This window comes from Plecotus auritus (genome assembly GCF_963455305.1).
Source record: "Plecotus auritus genome assembly, chromosome: 1".
In the NCBI taxonomy this organism is placed as follows: domain Eukaryota; kingdom Metazoa; phylum Chordata; class Mammalia; order Chiroptera; family Vespertilionidae; genus Plecotus; species Plecotus auritus.
This window is the reverse complement of record NC_137770.1, coordinates 6048583-6073861: the sequence shown is the minus strand read 5'-3', so window position 1 is coordinate 6073861 and position 25279 is coordinate 6048583. Positions and strand designations below refer to the sequence as shown.

At 54.7% G+C, this 25279-nt stretch overlaps 1 protein-coding gene across 2 annotated transcripts in view; it reads left to right on the top strand.

Annotated features, from left to right (window-relative positions):
- Window positions 1–25279, top strand: part of CLMN (calmin) — a 101224-nt gene that overhangs the window by 47057 nt on the left and 28888 nt on the right. For both annotated transcript variants that reach the window (XM_080669504.1, XM_080669505.1), the window contains exons 2-3: window positions 19118–19179; window positions 24326–24421. In XM_080669504.1, coding sequence (XP_080525630.1) covers window positions 19118–19179; window positions 24326–24421 — 158 coding nt within the window. The remainder of the gene's footprint in view (window positions 1–19117; window positions 19180–24325; window positions 24422–25279) is intronic.

The following is a 25279-nucleotide window of genomic DNA, read 5'->3' as shown; positions in this document are numbered from 1 at the left end:
GAAGAGGCGCATGGCCATAAAGCAGCCCGGCGGGAAGTTCCTTTCAATCAAGTCGGGCTTTGCGGGCTAATCCTCCTCTTCTGCGGGGCCGAGGCCAGGACGCCTCTGCGTGAGGAGGGCCCCGGGCCTGGCTCCGACCCTCGCAGCTGAGTTTCAACCTGGCCTGCAGCTTGGAGAGAAGCAAAAGAGACGGGACGTGTCCCAGCAAAACACAGGCCTGGAGGGTTCCGGCTGCTGCTCAGGGGAACAGCGATTGAGCGGCGGGAGGAGGGGTGTCACCCACAAAGGCCCCCCAACTCTCTCCGAGACACCCTCGCTCCAGGAATCAGAGCTCATCTACCTGAGCCATTCGGAATTCTTTTTATTGTTTTAATATATTTGTATTAGTTTTAGAGATGAAGGAAGAGAGAGAGAAACATTATTGATGAGAGAGAATCATGGATGGGCTGCCTCCTGCATGCCCCACACGGGGATCGAGCCCACAACCCAGGCATGTGCCCTGACCAGGAATCAAACCGTGACCTCATGACTCATAGGAGTCATGACGCTCAACCACTGAGCCACGCCAGCCGAGCGGAATTCTTTCTTTCTTCTGTGTGATCCGGAGCCCTAAATTCCCTTGCCTGCCTGAGCCTCCGTTTCCTCACATGTAAAACGGAGACACTAACACTGCCTCGCAAGTGCCCCGCTTTTCATAAATGCAGGTTCCTAGTCTTCACAGTCCAGGGCCACAGACAGCCTTGGGGGTTTTGACGGCGGGCGCTCCCTGCTCTCTAATAAGCGAGTTCCGTTTATACACTGGGTGACGCTCGGAATCGGACGAGCGGGGAGCAGATGTGCCTAAGCGAGTGCGGAGGCCACTCTGTTTTTCTAGGGTTGGTCAGCGAGAATACGGGGTTCACTTCATAGCCAGAAGGACTGGACCCCATCGCAAAACGGACACTGGGTGCAGGGGCCCCCGCGTTTTTCAGAATGCAGGGTGCTGGATGGCGGCTGGACCAACATGGTCTATGCGCTAAGAAGGTGGGCGTCATCTGTGGCCCCTCAGTGCCCCCCCCCCCCCACGGGGCCACTGTGTGCAGACACCGAGCGAGGACGCCTGGGAAATAAAAAGCGGCTCAGGAAGCCCAGGGGGTACGGGATGCTGGTTCCAGGTGGTCCCCGAGCAGACTTCCTGTGTTGTCGCTAAGCACAGCCCTCCTAATGCCTTTTCAAGATCTCACGGCCTCGCCCGCTTTTCTTTGTATTTTTATTGATTTCAGAGAGGAAGGGAGAGGGAGAAAGAGAGAGAAGCATCAATGATGAGAGAGAATCATGGATCGGCTGCCTCCTGCACGCCCCACCCTGGGGATCAAGCCCCCAACCTGGGCATGTGCCCTGTCGGGGAATCGAACTGTGACCTTCTAGTTCAGTGGTCGGCAAACTCATTCGTCCACAGAGCCAAATATCAACAGGACAACGATTGAAATTTCTTTTGAGAGCCAAATTTTTTAAACTTAAACTTCTTCTAACGCCACTTCTTCAAAATAGACTCGCCCAGGCCGTGGTATTTTGTGGAAGAGCCACACTCAAGGGGCCAAAGAGCCACATGTGGCTCGTGAGCCGCAGTTTGCCGACCACTGTTCTAGTTCATAGGTTGACGCTCAACCACTGAGCCACGCTGGCCAGGCAAGCCCCCTTTTCTGGTGCAGGTCCTTCCCCACCCCTCACCCCCACTCCACCAGCCCACCCCCTGACACACACATACACAGACTTGTCTCATTATCTCCGAGGATTTTGTCCAGAGGCCCCGAGCAATCGGCAGCATTCCCGAGCCCTTGCGTGTGCCTTGACCTCTTGCGTCCACGGGTTCTTTGCACCCTGCGGTTGGAGACAGGCCTCCCCCAGGGCGACCTTCCCTAGGACCGATCTGCAGGGGTGGGGAGCCCGGATGACAGGAGCCAAGCTCTTCATGCGCTGTCCCTGCGTCTCACTCCTCGCCGGGACTCCGCAGCCACTGTTGACGGAAGTTGGTTGGTTTTGGAGCAGAACCTCGATGCTGGGGGAGCGTAAGGGAGACAGAGGCCATCGTGGATGATGCGTTGCCCATAACTTGGCTGCTGAGCCATCGTATCTTGACCTTCTTCTCTGGTTTCGTGAGGGAATGGAGGCGAAAGCGCGGTGCGGATCATAAAGTGCTATAGAAGCGTCAGGCCTCACAGGTTTATATGCATAAAAGTGCTTTGTTTCTGGAGTATTTACAGAAGGCAGAAGCGATGGAAGTAGCCCGTGTGGTTCAGAGCACGATCTGTTCACAAACACACAGGGTGGGCGTGTAATAGCAAGAAGATGGGGTTGTATCGGCTGGGACTGTGTGCAGCTGCAAGTAACAAACCCAAGGTACGGGGACTTCATCCCAGAGGGTTTATTTCTCTCAGACGATGAAACCCGGGGACCAGCAGCCTGGGGCCAGTTCTGAGGCCCCGCCGTGCCATCGAGGTACTGGCCACCTCTGTCCGCCGCGCAGTCATTCCTAGCATTGGCTGTTGGGTTTTCCAGCTTCACAGCCCATTACAGGAAGCCACGGGGCTAAAGGAAAAGGGCGCACACCAGCACTCTCCATTCCGTCTTCCAGAGCACTCCGGAGAGCCCGCCCCCTAACTTCCCCTTCCCCTTCATTGGCTGAGCTTTGTCACGTGACTACGCCTACTTGCAGGGGAGTCTGGGGAATGATCATTTTTTAAAAGTATTTTTTATTTATTTTATTTATTTTTTAAATCCTCACTGGAGGATATTTTTCCATTGATTTTTAGAGAGAGTGTAAAAGAGAGAGAGGGAAAGACAGAGAAATATCGATGTCAGAGAGATACATCGATTGGTCACCTCCTGCATGTGCCCCGACCAGGGGAGGAGCCTGCAACCGGAAGTATGTGCCCTTGATCAGAATCGAACCTGGGACCCTTTGGTCTGCAGGCCAACACTCTATCCACTGAGCCAAACCGGCTAGAGCTGGAATGATAATTTTTAATATTTTGTCTTGGTTCTTAGAGAGGAAAGGAGAGGGAGAGAGAGAAACATCTATGTGAGAGAGAAACATGGAGGGTTGCCTCCTGTATGCCCCCCACTAAGGATTGAACCCAAAACCCTGGGCATGTGCCCTGACCAGGAATAGAACCGGCAACCTCGTGCATGAGACGACGCCCAACCAACTGAGCCACACTGGCTAGGGCAGAATGATCATTTTTAAACAAGGCAGATTGCTGAGTTAACATCAGCATTCTGTTAGTTGAGAAGAAGGGAAGGGTGTGTATTGGGGAGACAACTAGCAGGGTCTGCCATAGTCGCCCCCATTAGCTACCCAGCATCCCTCCTCCTTTCTTTTCATATCAGAACTCATTCGCCTCCTTCCCCAGGGGAGAGTCACAGTGTCACTGTGTCGTCACAGCCAGGGCTCAGAATCCAGGACCATGAGGGGCTATGCCGGTGCCCCATCAAGTTTGAGTGGGTCAGGTTCCTTGCGCCTGTAAACTACAAGACAAGCTCTTTGCCCTCCTCCCCCAACACAGTGATGGAGAAGGAGCAAGATAAATAAGATCTATACACACACACACACACACACACACACACACACACACACACACTAGAGACCCAGTGCGCGAAATTGTGCGAGACCCAGACCCGCGGTGCAAGAGTAGCTCACTGCCGTGAGCCACCATGCCGTGCGAGCTGCGAGCCCCGCCCTGCCGCCATGAGTGGCTTGCGGGCTGGGGCGAGGGACCGAGAGGTGCTCCATGCACCTCCTGGTGACCAGTCGTTTGGTTGTTACAGCGTTACGGCGTTACGGCCACTGGCCTTTTATAATATAGATAAAAGGCTGATATGCTAAGTGTCCAACCATCTGACCGGCCACTATGACGCACACTGACCACCGGGGGGCAGACGCTCAATGCTGGAGCTGCCATGGCGCACACTGGCCATTTACAGAGAAACGGCACCGCAGACCTGGTGCCCACAAGCAACACTCGGCTTCCCCCAAGTGGGACACAGGCCCTGCCACCACCCTGGAGTGACAGCCCACCAAATCGCAGCCAACGCTGCCGAGACCCCGTGGCGCAAAATGCAGCCCCTAGCCCAGCCCAGCCCGGAAACGGCTGTGGGTGCTGGGTAATGACGTCATGTAGCAATGCCCAGCTTCCTCTCCCTAGCGACTAGCCTCCTTGGAGTTTCTTCAGGCCAGGAACACAACTTGCTTTATAGCCAGGTACGAACATTTTACACTTTGACCAAATGTTTGTGAAACATTTTCACATTCCTCATCTCATTTGATCCTCACAGAAGTCCTGGAGTGGGTAGATAGGAGACTCGGTGGAATCCTATTTTCTTTTCATTAGCTGGAAAACGGAGATCTAGAAAGCTTAGAAACTTGACCTAACTGAAAAGAAGTAAGAAATGGTGGACCTTGAAAATGACTTCAGGTTTTCTCACTGTGCAGAATATAGTCAGACACTGCTGCAGTTAAATATTTTACCCTTTGTCCTCCCTGCATGATCTGCAATAATAATCTGCTTCGTGTTGATATTTACTGCTGTGTGGCTGACAATTACCTGAAAGAGAAGTTGGGGTGCTTCACTGGGCTGGAAAAAGTTTAGCTACATCAGAAAGCAGGTCTAATTAAGCAAGTTTATCCATATACTAGTGCTAGTATATACTAGTAAAGCTCTTGCTGGTGCCAGTTGCACACGTGTGTTTCGATCTGTCACTGTTGATCGTGAATTTGGTTGACACTTCTATTATAGAGAAAGGGCGAATAGCGATATTAAAATATTTCTTCTAATTAATTTCCTTTCAATGTGCACGAATTCGTGCACCGGGCCACTAGTATAATAACAACAAGCTACTGCCATTCAGGATGGTGAGAAAATATAGGGGCAGGTGACTAGTAGAGTCCACCCCACGGAACACCACATTGCATATACACTATGGCCAGAGTCATGTTAAAGCAAGCAAGCAAAAGTTTTAAAAAAGTGTAAAAGGAAAAACAGAAGGAAGTAAGCTGCCTTAGCATAATTTAATCCATGTGATTCTTGCTTTCCATTGTATGTTTCATTTTTTTCTGTTAGAGGTAGCTATTAATTACATAAACAGAAAATTTGTCACGTTTTATAAATATTTCCCCCAATGTTGTTGAGGATAATAGCTCAGAAATATTACACCATGCACAGGGTTGAATACATAGTCATTTTTTAAAGTAAAACTTGAAATTTCTATGAACTATATGCACATAGCTTTAAAAATTAAAATAGCTTGCCCGGTGTGGCTCAGTGGTTGAGCATCGACCTATGGACCAGGAGGTCATGGTTTGATTCCCAGTCAGGGCACATGCCCGGGTTGTGGGCTCGATCCCAGTGGCGGGGGGGAGGGGTGGGGGGGGGGGGCTTGCAGGAGGCAGCCGATGAATGATTCTATTTTATCATTGATGTTTCCATCTCTCTCTTCCTCTCCCTTCCTCTCTGAAATCAATAAAAATATGATTTAAAAATTTTAAATGAAATGTGCAGGCCAGCTGATAATAAAAGCAGTAGGCTTCACCCCAGGGCTCCCCACCCTCCGGCCCGCTCCCATGGGAAGCCCGGTGGGGCTTTAGACTTGAAGATGGGGTCCTTCCCTTGCAGAAGTTGTCGCCTGGAGAGGGAGAACCGACTGCAGGAAGTGAAGAGGCGCCCGCCAGTGGCAGGCAGTGTGGCACAGGCAGTGACCCGGATCGGAAGGAGTGAGAATAGTTCCGCTAACCCTTTCTGACCTGGTGCCCTGGGTGTCCGTGAGTCGCTGTGGTGGATGGTGTCCCAGGCACGGGGGAGGTCACGGGTAGGGTGAGGGCTTTGGGGTCCGGCCTGGGCGCGACACCTGGCTCTGCCACCTCCCCGGTGGGCGACCTGACTTGTTCCTGCCTTGGTTGGTGCATCTGTAAAATGGGAACAGGCCCGTTACCATGAAGCACTCCCTGTTGTTTTTTAACGTGTAATGATGTATTTAAATTTCGTATTTCTTCTTTCCCTAATTGTGACAGTTTATATTTGCCTAAGAATTTATTTAGCTACGTTTTTCAAACGTTCAAAATACAATTTCTTTTTATATTTTATTTTATTTTTTATATTTTTTAATTGATTTTTTACAGAAAGGAAGGGAGAGGGATGGAGAGTTAGAAACATCAATGAGAGAGAATCATTGATCGGCTGCCTCGTGCACATCCCCTGCTGGGGATGTGCCCGCAACCAAGGTACATGCCCTTGACCAGAATCGAACCTGGGACCCTTCAGTCCGCAGGCCGCCGCTCTGTCCACTGAGCCAAACCGGTTATGGCCAATTCCTTTTTTAAAAAAACTGTTTGAATCAGGACTATATAAGGACCAGACTTTGCAATCGGTAGGTGTCCCTAAGCCTTTCCTAAAGTACAGGCTTCTCTTCATTTCTCTTTTCCTTTGCAGTTTGCTTATTGAATGAATTGTTGAGGATGCTTTTACTTGTAACGGACAGAAACAGTGAAGCTGCAGAATCGCACTTCCTTTGGGAAAAGCCCAGGGGTCCCACTGAACCCAAAGAACAGGGTGTGGCAGGGCCGAAACCTGTCGTCCCTACCGCCTAACTGTTGGTCCTAGTTTGTACCCTTTGAACTGTCCCCTTTTCTACAAGACAAGCTATGAGATCGTGGGAGCCTGATTTTGGATAGGTACTGAGCTCCTCGTCCTGGGAGGCATTCAAGCAGACTACTGCTGGATGGCTGCTGCCTCGATGGCTGTGTTGGATGGGAGCCACCCTCGGTGTGCAATGACCTCGCCAGTCGGAAAACCGATTGCCAAGTACTCTGACGGGCAGAATAATTCTGGGTTCCTCTTGTGGCTAAGAAATTGGGGGCGACGACTGTCCTTGAACAAAATTTGATCTACTGGGAAATTTTACCTCCCAAGTAGCCTTGTTTGATTTTTTAAAAAAAAAACCACCTGTTTCAATTTAAATTATACAGAAGAAGAATAAATATCAAGTGTGATTGTTTGGAGTCATTTTTCCTGTCCATGTACCCCTTGGATTCTCCAGACAAAGGGGGTGTTCCGTTGGGGACGCGGAGGGACGGGGGTGGGTGATGTGACCTAACTTGATGGGGAAAGTTTCAGCTGCTGAGGAGGGAAAGCAAAGGCAGGAATTACTGAAAAGTCTGGTTGCCAAATTTGACTTTTCTTACTGGTCTTGGTGGTGGGAGGAGAAAACCCGAGTGGATTTCTCGGACTTGCAGGACGAATCCCTCGTTTTTCTGCTGCGTCTGTTTCCCACACACCCCTGCTGCCCCCTCCATCCGTCTCTGCTCTTCAATTTCCTCATGACAGTGAACGTCGTGCAAACAAATCCACTCCTGGAGCCTGACCCCGAATATTCACAGTTGGGCTGAGCCGGGTACAGCCACCAGTAAGCTCTAGAAAGGCTGCTTATTGCTTATATCCACCTGCGGCCCACCGCCTGCTCTTATAAATAAAGTTTTATTGGAACACAGTCATGCCCATTTATGTATGGTCTCTCTGCTTCCGACCATGCTGCAGAGTTGACCAGTGGTCGGAGGCCGTGTGGCCCACAGAGTCTAAAACATCTACTGCCTGACCCTTGACCCTTGGCAGGAAAATGTGGCCAACTCCTGGCCTAGAGCAGTGGTTTCCCACGCCAGCTCAGTGTCAGAATCGCTGTGGAGCCCTAACATAAGGCAGAGGCCTGGCCCGCCCTGGGTCCAGACTCCCTTAGTCTGGAGTGGACCCAGGCCGATGCGTTAACGTTTCCCCAGGTGACGGTCATGTGCAAATCAGGCTGAGAATCACAGGTCTAGTCTCGGTGGGTTTTTTAAGATTACAGAACTGGAATTTGCCATTCTAAGAGTACAGGGACAGTGCTCTGACCTTGACCTCAAGGTCAGAGTGCAGCCTTTGAGGCTGAACCACTGTGCTCTGGCATCCGGGTGACCTTGTCATGATGAATCTCTCCAGGGACCCTAAGGACTCATTCCCTGAAGAGGGCTGAAGGTGAGCCCATTACGGCGAGGGGAGTGTGTGTGTGTGTGTGTGTGTGTGTGTGTGTACACACGCAGGAGCATGCATGAGTGTGTACATTTGGATGATTTACGTGAGTAATAACTTTCGTCTGTTTTCAAACCAATGTGTCTCACAAAGGCCCCAGCGGTGTGTGCAGCGCTCGTGTGTGCTGTCTTGGCACAGCTCGGTCCCTGGGCCCCGGCTCCGGCACCCTCTGTCCTCTCCTGTTAATTAACATGAAATGTTGGTGACGCATCAAGCTCTGGGAGAATGTGACACCTCTTGCCTTTCCCCATCACAGTTTCCAGTCGTGCCTCGTCCGCTCAGGAGAGGAATTGAAACACTGGTGTCACTTTTGTTGGCAGGTAGACGTTGTAAGTGGGAATTTCACAGTTTGCTTTGTCCCTTGCAGATATTAACCACCTTGCAGATATTAACCACCTTGCAGATATTAACCACGTGGCCTTCATGTCTTCTCTCCCAGGAGCTTCCCAGGGCCTCCCGCCCTCCCTGCTGCCGTCCCTTGCGGGCCTGCTCTCCGGAACACACCCCGGGGTCTGTTCCCTAGAGCGACCGACTCATCCTGGTTTGCCTGGGACCTCCCCAGTTTTGTCACTGAACGTCCTGGGCCAGTTGGTTCACACAGCCGATGGGCCTTTGCATGTACCTAAAAATGTTGGTATTCAAAGGGTGAGGGTGGGTGTTTCTAAGACAGGTGTCCTTGAAAATGCAAATCAAGGTCATTTGTATGAAGTGAGTGTTTTTAATGTCATTTAAAAAAAAAATAGCTGAACCCAAGAGGTTGGGCTAATGCTTTTGCTTTGGGTTTTTAGAAATATATTTTTATTGATTTCAGAGAGGAAGGGAGAGGGAAAGAGAGAGAGAAACATCAATGATGAAAGAGAACCATTGATTGGCCGCCTCCTGCACGCCCCCCCTAGCCCACAACCCAGGCATGTGCCCTGAATGGGAATCAAACCGTGACCTCCTGGTTTGTAAGTCGGTGCTCACCCACTGAGCCCCGGGGGGCCCCGGGGCCGGGCATGGGCTGATGCTCCTTATCAGCCTTGGCAAGCTCTGTGCTCAGGGGCAGCCCCAGGTCAGCCTCCACTCTGCAGGGGAGCCATCCTGCACCTGGCAGATTCTTCAGGAAGGTTCTTCAGTAAGGTTTGCTCTGCAGGGGCTCACCCTTCCCGTCATGGTGCCGGGGAGAGGGGCTCGGCTCACAGTGACTGTGTTGGACTCCTGTCCGAGTTTTTCCGCCGAATGCTGGGGCCCGTGCCTCCCTCTCTGAGACATTTCTCGTCATTCCTGCCTGCCGAGGTTGCCGCAAGGATTAACAGGGACGTCCCGCGAGCCTCCCTGCCTGGAAGGGGCTTCAGAAATGTTGCCTTCCCCCCTTCCTTCCTCGCAGGGGCGCCTGGTTCTCACCCCAGGCCGGCGTTATGCGCCAGGGTGGGCAACGGCTATAGCAACAACCCCAAATGACGGCGAAGATGTATTTCTCACTCACCCAGCGGCCCAACCCTGGCATTCCTCGTGGGGCATCTCTACGGGTGATCCTTGTCCACGGGGGTCCCGGGAGGCTGGCCTCCTTCCTCTTGTGGCTCTGTCTTCTCCGTCCTGGGCGCTGCCTCTGTGTAGTGGCGCCAAGCACGCAGGATTGCTGGCCCTGTCTGAACGTGGCATGCCTTGGCGCCCGCCTGTGCACATTGCATCGGCCCAGCCACCTCAGGGGAGGCTGGGAAGTGCAGTTTGGCTGAGTGCCCTGGAGGAAGAGGAAGCCAAGTTTGGGGACTGTGTGGCAGTCTGTGTCACGGGAAGCGTGGCTGCCTGACTCAGTGGCTGTGCAGACCCCTCTAGTGAGCGTCACGCCCCATTCCCAGAGCGGGGTTCTTGCAGGGAAGTGTGATGATGTGGACCCAGGAAAGGGGTCTGGCTTCCAATGAGCTTAGTTTAGACAAGTGGAACCAATGTCTTGATCACAGGACTTGTCAGAGCCTTTGCTCTCCTGGTCATAAACCTCCACGGCGGGCAAGTAGGCAGGATTTCCAGACACAGCGCCTCCTCTTTAGAGAGGGCTTTAGCACTAGGACTCGCCGCATGTGGTTTGGGAAACACTGCTTTAGAAGTTCCTCAAGTTTGTATTGAGAGACCAGAATGTTTTCCAGAAAACACTGGTATAAAAAAGTCACCAAAATTTGCGGTCCCCGACAGAAGGTTCGGTGCCCCAGGGATCGGGATGCCAGGGGCACATGAGGTGAGACTTCCTGATGTGTGAAGAGAGCGTTTTTCCCTCTCCCTCCCTTCCCTCTCTCCTTTCCCCGCGTCAGAAGCCTGGGCTAAGTGTTCCCCGGGGTTGAGCATCCTCACTGTCCGCTGCCTGCGTGGGTGCGGGCGCGCCCCGGACAGCCCGTCTCTCACTCCGGCTGCTCACCTCGGGGCAGTCTGCCGGGGCTGGGGATGCCCCGGTCTCCCCATCTGGGTGGCTGTAAGGCCCCTTTCCCGAAGCTGGGGTTTTTATGGCTGGCTGGCGTCGTCTGTCATAAATCCAGGTGGGCTGAGGTTGAGCACTGAGGTTAGCGTCGCTCTCAGGAAAAAAAACGAGAGCAGGTTCTTTATTTTGGGTCCAGGCACCAGCCCTACATATGTCTAGAGAGCTTAAAACTTAATTTGGTGTGTAATTGGGACTCGCCCTTCGGAGCCCTGGGTTATGTGTTTTGGAGCAGCTGAGAGGCAGCGGGGGCAGAGCCGTGCGGAACGGGCCCTCTAATTGGTGGCCTCTGGGACCCGTGAGAGAGTTGGATCTAAGTCCCCAGTTGGAATGCGTTTGGCAGTTTTATTTGTCTCCGGGGGGGGGGGGGGGGGCGAGGATCGGGGACCGGCGGTCTGTGCGGGCTCTAGCAGGCTGCTCTCGCTTTGTCCCGAGGCCCGGGGTCCGCGCCTCCCCGGCCTGTTCCGGGGGACAAAGGAGCGAAGGTGCGGAGGAGCCGCAGAGGGGGGCGCTGCCTGCTGGGCCGCCAGGACCTGCTCGGCCGCCAGGACGCTGCACACTGTGTCGGCGTTGCCTGCTGCTCCGTCTGCGGTCCCAAGGAGGGTTTTACATTTTATTACCAAAGTCTCGATAAAAGCGACTTGGGTCAGAGCAAACATTCGAGGAGGAAAAACAAAGGAAATTAAACGCAAAAACTCACTGCTGGTGCAGACCACATGGAGCCCCCGCTTTAATGCCGCCAGGGCCGGTGGGGGAGCGGTCCCCAGGAGTCGGAACCAAAGGACGCCGGCCCGGGATTCCTGCCGCCTGGCCCCTCTCCTGTTTGAAAAGCAATTGCCATTTAATTTGTTTCTGAGTTTTATTTCTCAAGTGAGCCAGCATGGGGCCATGTAATGAGGCTGTGTTTCGGGGAGGTGTTGAAAGATGGGAAAGGAGCGAAACCACAGGGCACGGCCTGGCCGTGGGGGCCTGGCCGCGTCCAGACGGGGTGGCCTCTTCTCCGAGCCGCCCTGGACCCCGGGAGTCCAGTGGCACCACGGCTGGAGGGGACAGGCAGGGGCCGCCCGGCTGGCTGCTCTGGGCACTGTCTGTGGGCTGGGATGCCCATGTATGGGGCTGGGGGCAGCCTGGCTGGTGCACTCTTTGTCACTCGCTTGCGTGTGGTGTGGTAAGGCAGCTGGGATGCATTTGACCCTCAAAACCGCTGAGTCCCTATAATGATTCCGCCGTCCCGGGCACTGGAGGGTGTGGAGCAGCATCCTGGGCCTCTACCCCCTAGATGCCAGTAGAATGCCCCTCAGTTGTGATCATCCAAAGTGTCTCCAGCCCCTGCAATGCCCCCTGGGGGCAGAGTCCCCCCCTGGTTGAACTCCCCGGGCCAACCTGCACGGAGTGTTCCTCCGTGGGGCACTGCGGCCAGCAGCCTGCTGAGGGCACCCCCGGAGGACCCTGCAAACGTGGGAGGCACATGGGGCAGTGTCACCCTGGCGCCCGGGTTCAAATCCCGATCTTCCAGTGAGAGGCCAAGTTACTTCAGCTCTGTGCCTCAGCCTCCTCCTCTGTGAAATGGGTCCGTTCCAGACCAGCTTCGGGATGTCAGCAGACAGCAGGATGGCTCCTTTGGTGCTTGGGCTCAGGAAGCGTGGCCGCTGCCGTCAGCCCCCCACTGCTGCTTTCAGGCCTTCCCGGCTGCTGCACGGGGCGGGCTCCCTAAATCACAGGTCTCCTCCTGCACCTCAGCTTCCCTGGGGGAGGGGAGTGGCTTCCTGTAGCTTGCCCAGAGCCTTCGTCCTGGTGTCGATCGGGGTCCGCGGGCACCGAGGGCGGATACCCTCCGCCTCCTGGTCTCTGGCTTGGAGGAGTGAGCACAGAGCGGTGGGGCCACCGTTCTCCCTCCTCCTGCCCTGGCAGTGCCCTGCAGCTGGCAGTAGATGCCCCCCACGGACCCACCTGGACGATGTCACAGGAGACGGCTCCCTGTGGGAACGAGTCCTCGCAGGGGAATCCTGACTCCTCTCTCAGGATCGGAGACCTCCCGGCTGTGTGCGGTCAGTGACGGCGGCCACTGCCTGGAGGTGCTTTGGCCACAGAAGGAAAGGAAGCGACGCTCCTGCCCAAGCGATGCCGCACGTAACCGTGGCCAGCCGGGGGGTGGCATTCCTCCCCACCCCGAGGTCTATGGCCGGCCCTGTGCTGCCTGCTGCTTCTCCTGGGCCGGGTGGTATGCCCCTGCATTCTCTGCTCTGCCCAAGGGGGAGCACGGAGCTGTGGCACTTGTCTCTGCCCAGCTAATACCCTGCTTCTCAAACTATGCACCGTCGTCACCCCCAAGCTGGTTAAAATGCTTCACCGAAGAGGGAGTGAGTCATAGGTCATGGGGGGCTTGGTGGCGGGGGATTAGCCTGTCAGCCGTCGATGCTGTGATCTGTCGGCTGCTTCGAGGAGCGTCGTTCACTGATCACGTTGAAATGGTGCGCAGTAATATCTCTCTCCAGCCTAGCTGATAGGCAATAAAATGCCAATAATAGTGGTGATCTCTGGGTATGATGAGAGTTCAAGATATTTTAGATATATTTCTATATGCTTTCCTAATGGTTTTAATTGTTTGTAATCAGTATACAGTTTTTATAAACAGATTAGAGGCCCAGTGCACAAGATTTGTGCACTTGAGGGAGGGGGGTCCCTCAGCCCAGCCTGTGCCCTTGCACAGTCCAGGAACCCTTGGGGGATGTCCGACTGACGGCTTAGGCCTGCTCCCCCGGGGGAGCGGGCCATCGGGACATCCTTAGTGCTGACTCAGGGGCGGGAGAGGCTCCCAGCACTGCCACTGTGCCTGCAGGCCGTGAGCAATGAACCGGCGCTCCCCCTGTGGGAGCGCACTGACCACCAGGGGGCAGCTCCTGCGTTGAGCGTTTACCCCAGGGATGGGCAAACTTTTTGACTCGAGGGCCACAATGGATTCTTAAACTGGACTGGAGGGCCGGAACTAAAGCATGGATGGAGTGTTTGTGTGAACTAATATAAATTCAAAGTAAAGGAGCGGAGGGGAGAGCAAGAGAACCCTCCGCTCTTTCGGCTCCGCGGGCCGGATAGAACAGCCGAACGGGCCGGATCCGGCCTGCGGGCCGTAGTTTGCCCACGGCTGGTCTACCCCCTAGTGGTCAGTGTGCGTCATAGCTACCGGTCGTTCCAATGTTAGGTCAATTTGCATATTACCCTTTTATTATATAGGATACAGCCACCAAGCCTTCCTTGTGGGCGGGAAGAACGGGAATTTTACGGAGGAAATATGACATAAGATGTGGGTGTGAGGGGACCGTGGGCAGAGGGAAAGAAGGCCACGCCTTCTGTGTAAATGGAAGTGTTTGCGCTCAGAGCTGTGTTCCTCCCTCTGTGGCTCCCACCTCCTGAGCCTGCCACCGACAGCTTGCAGGGGGCAGGAAGGCCCGCCTTCTCATTTCCACACTGTCTTGTGTTTGGCAAAGCAGGGACTCCACTCACGCCTGGGGATAGTGCTTGTGGGTGAGCCTGAAGGCTGGGCCTCCCTTTCCGTCTCTGTCCGTGGAGTCCTGGGCGTGGCGAGCTCCTCGCCCATCCTGGCCGGCACTGGGCGCCCTGGCCCGCCAGGCGGAGCCAGGGATGGCCATTTTACAGCACTGTAACTACTCTTGTTGCCCAGGAAACCCACAAAGGGCCCCACAAACACCGTGTGGGAAGGCCAGACCCTTCCCGGGCAATGGTTTCCTACACCTTTACAACGTGATCGGTGTGGTGGAAAAAAGGGGCCGTTGGATTTATGGAAACTATATAAAGTTTATGGAGTCTGGGCAGGCCAGAGGTAGCGAAGGCCTGCGGCGTGGGGGTGGGGCCTTGGAGGTGGAGAAAGCCATGAAAGAGCAGCGGACCTTGGTGTGGGACACCAGACACCGTAGCCGGAGGCCGGGGCGTGCCCGTGGACCACGGGGGCGGGGAAAGTGGAGATGACCCAATCGAAGTCCGTGTGAGCGGGCTCCGTCACCTTCCTTCTGTAGAGGGAAGACGGAGGCAAAGTTTTTTGAAAGCAATGAACTTGCCAAGGCCGCCCACGTGGATGGCTCTCACGTGGATGTTCTAAATTCACACACTCTCTGCTGTGTATTGAGTGATGTGTCCCAGTTTCAGGTCCAAAAAATATGGTCTCTGCACCCAATTTCACTTTGGGACTCGTCTGTTATTTGTGGTTTAGTCTTTTTTTTTTAATGTTTTTATTGATTTTTTAGAGAGAGAGGGATAGAGAGAAACATCGATGAGAAAGAAACATCACTGATAGGCTGCCTACTGCACGCCCCCCCCCCCCCCCCGCCCGCCACACACACACAGGGGATGGAGCCCATAACCCAGGCATGTGCCCTGGCCGGGAATTGAACTGGTGGCCTTTTGGTTCCTGGGTCAATGCTCAACCGCTGAGCTACACCGGCCAGGCTGTGGTTTAGTCTTACGGTTCCCTCATAACTTCAGTCACCACCTTGCGCTCCTGTGGGTCAGCTTTGCTGTCCACGCTGAACTGTATGTGCTCAGATTTGCCCCCTGGCCATGGCTGGAATGGAAGGAAAGCCTCCCGGAGCTTGGCTCTGGGTCAGGGCAGAGTGAGAAACATGTCCTTGTCTTCAGGAGCCCTACGTGTCCCACTTGTACTGTGGGATCCTCTCGTTCCTGGAGGAGTACCCCCTGGGGTCTGAAACCATGCCCTCACCTGGAAACTTCTAATTCATTTCTCCTTCCATGTGTGCTCCGTGCTGTCCATGTTTTCTCTCCTACTTGGCTGTGAGTTCTTGGAATGCTGATTCTGTGAATACTTAATTCTTTATCTGATTTTGCCTGTAGGGTCTGGCATAGTTCCTGGCATGTCATAATCATTGAATAAGTATCAGCTGGGAGAATGGGTGGATGGATGGATGGATACATGATTGGGTGGAAAGATGGGTGGATGGATGGATGGATGGATGGAAAGATGGATGGATGGTTACATGATTGGGTGGAAAGATGGATGGATGGTTGGATGGATGGAAAGATGGATGGATGGATGGATGGATGGATGGATGGATGGATACATGGTTGGGTGGAAAGATGGATGGATGGATGGATGGATGGATGGATGGATGGATGGATGGAAAGATGGATGGATGGTTACATGATTGGGTGGAAAGATGGATGGATGGATGGATGGATGGATGGATGGATGGAAAGATGGTTGGATGGATGGAAGGAAAGATGGGTGGGTGGAAAGATGGATGGGTGGATGGATGGATGGATGGATGGATGGATACATGATTGGGTGGAAAGATGGATGGATGGGTGGGTGGGTGGGTGGATGGATGGATGGATGGATGGAAAGATGGATGGATGGATGGAAGGAAAGATGGGTGGGTGGATGGATGATACATGGTTGGATGGAAAGATGGGTGGGTGGGTGGATGGATGGATGGATGGAAAGATGGTTGGATGGATAGAAGTAAAGATGGGTGGGTGGATGGATGATACATGGTTGGAAGGAAAGATGGCTGGGTGGATGGATGAGGCATATACAGACTAACAGACACCGCTTCCTCATTTACACCTTTCTGCACAGTTACCCCAGCAGCCTGACCCAGGTTCTCTCGGGCTTCCACTGAATGCACTTCTGTTTCGTACTCTGCTCTCTCTGACGCCATATGGAGAAACCAGCCTGAGTGCTGGAACGTGTGCATAAATACTTTACAATCCCCATAAACTTGTTTAAAGACAGTTGGGGGCGAAAGTATAAACTGGGGCAGCCTTTTGGGAGGGCAATTTGGAAGTAGCTATTAAAATTTTAAATGTGCCTACCACTAAGACCCAGCAGTTTCCCTTTTAGTTGTCCAGCGTGAGACATACAGGCACAGGCTTGAGCACAAAGAACCGCACGCCGGGTGCTTACACAAGGGTGCTCGTAACCGTGACAACAGGAAATAGCTAAGTGCCCATCGACAGAGAGATGGTCCCTAAACTGTGGGACACCCACCTGTGGAAAAAGCTGCAGAGGCACCAAGGTCTCCAGTGGGATTTGGGGAGGGTGTCTCCAACCTTCCGGAAAGCTCCGAGACTCTGAAGCTCATGCCCTCAGCAAATGCCCCCCTTCCTACCTCATTTCTCTCAACTTCCTTTCTCCCTCCTCTTCCTATGCACCAATTACCTGAATTAGACATTTAATCCTTTAGGCCTACTTGCCAGCGACCTTCCCTTATAGAAAAGGAGGAAAACGAGAGAAAAGTCAGTCTCATAAAGTGTAATTACTGTCTGCTGGCCCTTCAATTAAAAAGATTGAAGGGCACAATATTAAAATTTGATTTATGGGCACCACTATCTACCCAGTAATGAGGCCGGGAGGGAAAAAAGAACCGCAGTCATTAGAGAAAACTGTAGCCCTCTTTCTCCCGCAGGAGATAAATGGCCTCTCATTTGCTTATGAAATGTTTTCTAAAGAAACGTGAAATGGTCTTAAGTACGTGTGATGTGTCCACGGCTTGTTGAAACCCAGGACTCCGCGAGGAGAGAGTCAGCTTCCTGAGAGGCGTAGCGGCTTGAGCTGGCGGGGCTGCTGGCGGGCCCAGTCCTGGGACCCAGACTGCCCCATCGTGAAACAACCTTCGGGTCCAGGGGCGCCGGGCCAGGGACGCCACAGAGCTGGGGAGGAGCGCGGCCTCCGCTCCAAGTCCCGCTGTTGCTGCTTATTCGTGACTTGACCCTCCATTTCTTCATCTGCAAACTAGGAGCCGTGACCTTGGCCATCCTGTGACCTCGGCAGGTGCCCCAGGTTTCCCATCCGCCTCCACGCGTGCTAGGAAGGTTTAGAACAGTGAACGAGGGGGAAGGGCCTAGAGGGGTACCTGCCCCAGAGCGAGCGCTTGGTAAATATTTTTCAATCCCTGTCGCTATTATTGCCGATGTTTCTGCTGTAATTGAAAGACCTGGGATTTGAACCCAGACCCCTCCCCCCCCCCGTTTCCGAGTGCCCGTGGGGGGCAGACAGACCTGAGGGTGATGCCCAGTCCTGCCTCTCCAGCAGGTGCCCTGGGCAGTCCTGGTGCCTGTCTGGGCCCCGTTTTGTTCATCTGTAAAGTAAGTCTCTCCTCGCGGGCAGTGCTGTCAGGTGTCAAGATGAACAGAAACAGAGTTGATGGCGGGGACCCCTGAAATGGGGAGCTCTTTCCCGAGAAGCCTGTGCGGGGTGCTGTCGGTGGAGGAGGCACCGTCTGGCTCCTGTCCTCCGGCCTCGGTGGCTCCCCAGGAGGCTCCTTCAGGTCCCTCCTCCCGGGAGGAGGTCACATGTTTCTCGACTCTAGAGAGAATAGCAACAAAAAACTGGGGGGTCCCAGGTTCGATTCCGGTCAGGGGCAGGCATGTACCTTGGTTGCGGGCACATCCCCAGTGGGGGGTGTGCAGGAGGCAGCTGATCGATGTTTCTCTCTCATCGATGTTTCTAGCTCTCTATCCCTCTCCCTTCCTCTCTGTAAAGAATCAATAACATATATTTTTTTAAAAAATAAATAAATAAAAGAAAGTAGATGAACAGCCGTTGTTCCGGGTGCTGTGTCGAGTCGACCTGCAGGATTGCGGGTCTCTCGGGCAGCCTGGGAGTGAGCAGGTCCGTCGTGGGGACGGGTGGCTGGCCAAGAACACCACGCTGGGAGATGGCAGGGCCGAGTGAGAGTCCAAACCCAGGACTGTCAGTTCTCTCCACCCCACGCTGGCACACCCCAGAGCCCGCATCCCAATCCCTCATCGCTGGCCTCCGCCTGCCCTGTCTCTCCTGGGCCCCTGCTCCTCAGCCCCATGGCTCTGGCCAGGCGGGTGGGCAGCGCCGTCACCTGTAGTTAATTTGTATCTTACCACCAGCGCTTCTTTTTAAAAAAAATATATCTTTTTTTAAAAATATATTTTATTGATATTTCACAGAAAGGAAGGGAGAGGGATAGAAAGCTAAAAACACCGATGAGAGAGAAACATCGATCAGCTGCCTCCTACACACCTCCCACTGAGGATGTGCCCGCAACCAAGGTACATGCCCTTGACCGGAATCGAACCTGGGACCTTTCAGTCCGTAGGCCGACGCTCTATCCACTGAGCCAAACTGGTTTCGGCAAAATATATCTTTATTGATTTCAGAGAGGGAGAAACATCAGCGATGAGAGAGAATCATGGATCAGCTGCCTCCTGCATGCCCCCTACTGGAGATGGAGCCGCAAACCGGGCATGTGCCCTGACCGGGCATCAAACTGTGACCTCCTGGTTCATAGGTTGACGCTCAACCACCGAGCCACGCCAGCACTTCTGAGGCTGCAGAGTCCAATGCCCAAATGCTCACGCGAGGTCGTGTAGAACATTTTGTGGGTGCTTAATCGACGGGACGTGCTGGGGATAATGGATGCGAGGTGCCACCCAACCCCTTGCCGGCCCCCTTGGGCTGTCCAGGGGACCCTCCGGGCTGTCTGCCGTCCGCCCACGAGCCCCTGGGGAGGAGCAGGTGGGGCTTGGTGCGTGTTGCTCTGTGCCGGCTGACGCGTTCCTTTGTTCTCAGTGGAGCGGGAAGATGTCCAGAAGAGGACCTTCACCCGGTGGATAAACCTGCATCTGGAGAAGGTGAGCAGGCACCTGGGTTTGGCTAAGGGAGGGCTCATCCATAACTGAGTACAGCTCGGAGCCCGGTGAGGGGACGCGGGGACGAGGGTCTTCTGTTGTTGTTGCTGTTGGCATTCACTCATGTAACCCTCCGCCGAGTGTGTGCTCACGGCCTGGCATCGTGCTCGGGCCGGGAACGGGGTATAAGGCGCAGTCCTGTCCTGGGGCTGTCAGTCTAGCTGGGCAAGGAAAGGTCTACCTTTTTACTTATTTTATTTTTTTTTAAATATATTTTATTGATATTTTACAGAGAGGAAGGGAGAGGGATAGAGAGCTAGAAACATCGATGAGAGAGAAACATCGATCAGCTGCCTCCTGCACGCCTCCCACTGGGGATGTGCCCGCAACCAAGGTACATGCCCTTGACCGGAATCGAACCTGGGACCCTTCAGTCCGCAGGCAGACGCTCTATCCACTGAGCCAAACTGGTCTTGGCTTTACTTATTTTTATTTATTGATTGATTTCAGAGAGGAAGGGAGAGGGAGAGAGAGAAACATCAACGATGATCGGCTGCCTCCTGCACGCCCCCCCGTGGGGGATCCAGCCCGCAGTCCTGGCATGTGCCCTGACCGGGAATCGAACCAGGACCTGCCTCTGGGTTCCTAGATTGATGCTCAACCACTGAGCCACACCGGCCGCGCTGTTTTATCAGAAAGCTGACCTACCAGGACTCACCCCACCCACGTCACTTCTTTCTCCTGACACCCCACCATCTGGGTCTCCCCAGGCAGCGGCAGCCTCCATGCCTCCCGAGCCCGCGGGTCCTCGCGGGTTAGTGCAGGCAGGCGTGTTTGCTTCGCTCCTGCCCTCGCACAGGGACGATCCTTAGATCTAACCCAAATGTGGTTTGTGGCGAGTGGGACTCTTGGCTGAAATTCTCATCCACGGAGTTGGTTTTCGCAGCCTGGGGTATTTCCCCGGCAGCACTTGGCCACCCACACCTCTGTCCCCCACCTGTAGGATGGGGGACACTTGACCCAGGAGGCCCCTAAACTCTTCAGGTGACAGACTCCCTGTCGTGGATGAAGCGGTAAAAACCATTTTCCCGTTATTGGACGGTGGGTGCGTTTCTGGCAGGGCTCAGAGAGAGGAGCTATTTCTGGAAAAAAGCCCCAGTCCCGCGTTCACTGAACTCCCGATTCCCCGATGTGGGTGTGGGTAGCCGTGGCGGCTTTCTTCCGTTCTTTTTTTTTTTTGCTTTTAATTAAAAAATAAATATAGGGAGGTACAAAGGGGAATAGAGCCAATCCCCGCGCACTCGCTCACCGCCCCCCCCCCCCAAGTGCGCCCCCGTTAGCATTTATCCTGTGGGGGCTTCTCCCCCTGGCCTGGCCCGGCTCGGCCACGTCCGCGGGCAGGTGGGCCGCACCCACTCTGAGGATAAATCAGGCAGCACCTGGAACTGATGCCTAATAAATGGAGCAAAATTAACAGCCCCGTTTCCAACCCCGAGACTTTCAAGAGCAGCCTTTCATGTGAAGGAAACCCAGGATCTCCTTGGGGAATCGGGCTTACCTGCAATTTGAAGGCTGTCAGAAATATTTACCGAGGCTCTGGCTTCTGGAAAAAGTCCTTCATTTACCGAAGGGGTTAGATCATGAAGAAAGCCCTGGGGGTGCTGTTTGCTCGGCCATACCGATCTCATGAAGCCCACGGAACGTTCGGGCCCTGGAGTGTTTGTCCTGGAGCCGTTTCAACCCCCTCCCCCCCCCCCGCCCCGCCCCCCGCCTTCTCGCAGGGTGGACTGCGGCCAAGGCCCATGAGCTGCTGCCGCCGCCGCTGCCCAGTTCTACTCGCACACGAGGCTCAGCCACAGCGGGGCTGCTCGCTGGAAACGTTGTTTGTCCGTCCATCAGGGGGTGTTGGCTCGGGTCTCTCGATGGCTGCCTCCCATTAGCAGGAGAAATATTTCCTGGAGGCTCCGTACGCCGATGCCCGGTGCTCGGCCTGGAACGCGCCCCAGGAGCTGCGGGAGTTTGCAGAGCAAATAACCTGCCTGTGGCTCACAGTCAGTCGCTGTTGCCCTGGAAGCGAAGCCCTTTGCTGTGCACCTGTGGGTGGGATCGCCCTGTGTTTGGACCCCCCTTCCCCTCACAAGACAGACACCACAGGCCTCCCAGGCTGGCTGGGGAGGGGCCTTCCTGGAGGAAAGGGTGCCTGGGCCCCAGCTCCACCGTGGGTCTCCGGGGTCACAGCTGCCCACCCCCACTTACACCGTGTCCTCATCACCTCTGTGGACACCCCCTTTCATTGTCCCGGGAGCAGAGAGCACCAGCCTAACTGTTCAATGTTGCCAGAGGCCCCAGCACTGAAAGGTAGAGGGAATCTGTGCTGGGTGAGGTTCATTAGCATCGGGTGGGGCTCATTAGCATCGGGTGGGGCTCATTAGCATCGGGTGAGGCTCATTAGCATCTGGTGGGGGTTCATTAGCATCTGGTGGGGCTCATTAGCATTGGGTGGGGCTCATTAGCATTGGGTGGGGCTCATTAGCATCGGGTGGGGCTCATTAGCATCGGGTGGGGCCCATTAGCATCGGGTGGGGCTCATTAGCATTGGGTGGGGGCTCATTAGCACCGGTGGGGGCTCATTAGCATCGGGTGGGGCTCATTAGCATTGGGTGGGGGCTCATTAGCACCGGTGGGGGCTCATTAGCATCGGGTGGGGCTCATTAGCATTGGGTGGGGGCTCATTAGCACCGGTGGGGGCTCATTAGCATCGGGTGGGGCTCATTAGCATCGGGTGGGGCTCATTAGCATCGGGTGGGGCTCATTAGCATCGGGTGGGGCCCATTAGCATCGGGTGGGGCCCATTAGCATCGGGTGGGGCCCATTAGCATCGGGTGGGGCCCATTAGCATCGGGTGGGGCTCATTAGCATCGGGTGGGGCCCATTAGCATTGGGTGGGGCTCATTAGCATCGGGTGGGGCTCATTAGCATCGGGTTTGTGGACCCTGTTCCGGAGGTTCTGTTGCAGTAGCTCTTCACCAGGCGGCATTAAGGCTTTAGTTCCCAAAAACCTTTCTTTAAGCAAAGCCTTACATGAGACCCTGAACAAAGGCCCCTAGGAGCTGGGCCTCTCTGATGAAGGGGGTGCAATGGATCAGCCTCCTTCTTGGCCCCCTGCCCCCAGAGGGCACCCGGAAGCTGTTCTGCTGAAGCCCAGGGGCCCAGGAAGCCCAGTTTGCAGATCCCTGTGCTGGAGCATCCGACCGACCAGTTCCAGCTGGCCCCGTGGACTCCGGGCCACGTCAAGCCAAACCCTTGGTGGGCGCAGCACACCTAGACAGCAGGCCCTCCAGGTCTAGGCTCAGAGAAGAATGCCGGGCTGGGAGTGGGGTGTCTACCTCCTCCTGGCCAGGCCCCTCCCCACCCCAGGTCCCATGTGGAGAGGAGCCTTTTCCTCTGGGCAGCAGGGAGAACCTGGTGAGCTAGGGGCCGGGGTGCCATTTCCTGCCCCCAGGAACCCAGAGAGAGAAGCAAGTGGGGCACAGAGACGATGCTTCAAGGGTGGCTCCCTGCGGAGGGGCACCAGCTAAGGACGCTTTCCTGCAGGACTCACAGCCCTGAGGCGTCCATGCCTGGGCACCCCAAGACTCTGCAGGGAGGAAGCCACTCAATAGGAAACTGGTTTGACTGGTGGTTTTGGTCTGGGGCATAGGTGCTGTGGGGGGAGGACAGGACTTGTACCCCATTGCAGCTCCCGTCCCCTGTGGTGGGTCAGATTCCAATCCTGACCTTGGCGTCAAGGGTGCTCAGGGCCAGGGAGGTGAAGGAAAGTGCCCAAGGCCAAGTTCAGTTGCGGGTAGACCTGGATTTGAACTCAGGTGTGTCTGACCCCCTTGCCTCTGAGTGGGACGGGCGGAAGGTGCATCCTGAGAGAACAGTGTATCTCAGGAGGCCTGGTGTGGTGGAGGAAAGAGGCAGGCACATTCCACCGGTTAACTTTTGAATACAATTTTTTAATTAGTTCAATTTGCTCTAATGAGCAAGTGGTACGTTGTCTAGCTAAACGTATAGATGTACATCTAATTCAGCCTCTCAAACGTTGAGATCCTGGCGGACCCACAGACGTGGGGGTGGAAGGAAAGGTTCTCTCCCTTCATCCAACTACCAGCAGCCAGCGGGCCAGCTGTGTGTCCATCAACACCAGCCTCCTTCCGGCTTCCTCGGTGGGGGTGCCCCACCTCCAGACTTGGACTACATATTGATGACGTGACCACAGGCCCCTCAGGAAGTCCTGATGCTTGGACCGAGCAGCGTTGGGGGTCGGGGAGCTCTGCCGCCATCGGGACTGAGGCCCAAAGGGTCACTGACCAGGGTCACACCCTCACGGGGGGGGGGGGGGGGGGGGGTCCGGGCGGCGCTGTGGTCAGCCAGTGTGTCCTGATGAGGAACAGGACTGTACCAAAGAGCCGACTCATCCAAACACCGGGCACGTCGCTCAGCCTCTTGGACCCTCGGGGTCCCTCCCCAAAGCTGAGGTGAAGGGCTTGCCCCAGGGCGTTTGATGTGAGCCCTGCTTCTAGAACAGCCATGGGCAAACTACGGCCCGTGGGCCAGATCCGGCCCGTTCGGCTGTTCTATCGGCCCGCGGAGCCGAAAGAGCGGAGGGTTCTCTTGCTCTCCCCTCCGCTCCTTTACTTTGAATTTATATTCGTTCACACAAACACTCCATCCATGCTTTTGTTCCGGCCCTCCGGTCCAGTTTAAGCACCCATTGTGGCCCTCGAGTCAAAAAGTTTGCCCACCCCTGTTCTAGAATCAGTTCGGTCGACGGAAGGCTGTAACTCTGGCATGCCTTTTCTTTCTACCCTGAAGAGCAGCGTGGGTGTAATGTGACTCTGGGGTCTGAGATCTCATATCAGAAGGGGTCCCCAAGGGTCACTCGCTTGATGGGGCCCCTGACACCGTCTCCCTGCAGCTCCCCAGGCCACCCGCGGCTCGGGCATGCCCTGGGGAGGGGGGCTTATGCCCTCTGTGGATGGACCTGCCTGCCTGTGGACAGATATGGGTGTTGGGAAGTTCTCTCTTGAGTGACAGCTGCACAGGGAACTGGTTCTGGGAGTTAAGGTCTCTAATCGCCCATCCTCTCCCTCTCCTTGCGCAGTGCGACCCTCCTCTGGAAGTTAAAGATTTATTCCTCGACATACAAGACGGCAGAATCCTAATGGCGCTGTTAGAAGTCCTGTCCGGGCGAAATCTGGTACGTACGGCACGGAAGGGCCAGAAAGAAAGCCAACGCCAAGGGAAGCGGTGCTGGCGTCTTCGGTTAGCACAGACCCACGTGCGTGTGCGTCCCGGCCCTGCGCACGTCCTATGGCACGCAGCCGTGGGGGGCATTCCCTCCTCGGTGATCAGACTGACACGGTCCTGCGGAACCACGCAGTATCTCCCTCTTTTTTTATTTTTTTCTATAGCAAATGTACTTTAGTAAGTAGATGAATAAATGCCCAGTGTTTTCTGTGAATATGGTAAGGCAAAGAGTAAGAACTGGCCAGCCATTGTATTAACCAGAGGGATAGCGAAGAAGCAGGGTGTTGGCCATAAAAAAAGAGCCTCCCCGCTTGGAGACAGCATGGAGGGACCTGGAGAGCATCATGCTAAGCGCCATAAGCCCGTCAGAAAGACAAGTCACGTGATCGCACTCACATGTGGAACGTAATGAACAAAATAAACTGATGAACAGAACAGATCCAGAGACACAGAAGCATAGAACAGTGCAGAATCTCAGAGGGAAGGCGGGGTGGGGGGGTGAGAAGTGATCAAGCAAAGACCTTGTGTGCACATATGTATCACCCTTGGACACAGGCGGTAGGGGGGTGGAGGCCTGGGGGGGGTGCACGGGGGCGAGCTAGAAGCGGTCAATGGGGGGAAGAGGGGGACATGTAATACTTTCAACAAAGATTAAAAAAAATAAAAAATAATCAGGATGATGGGAAGGTATATTACAACCAAATTTTATCATCCATCCCAAGGCTGAAACGAACTGCCAGCTTCTAGAAGCTTCTTATAAGTATGACCAGAATGGAATTGAAACCGCTGACCTTGAGGCTGTTTCACT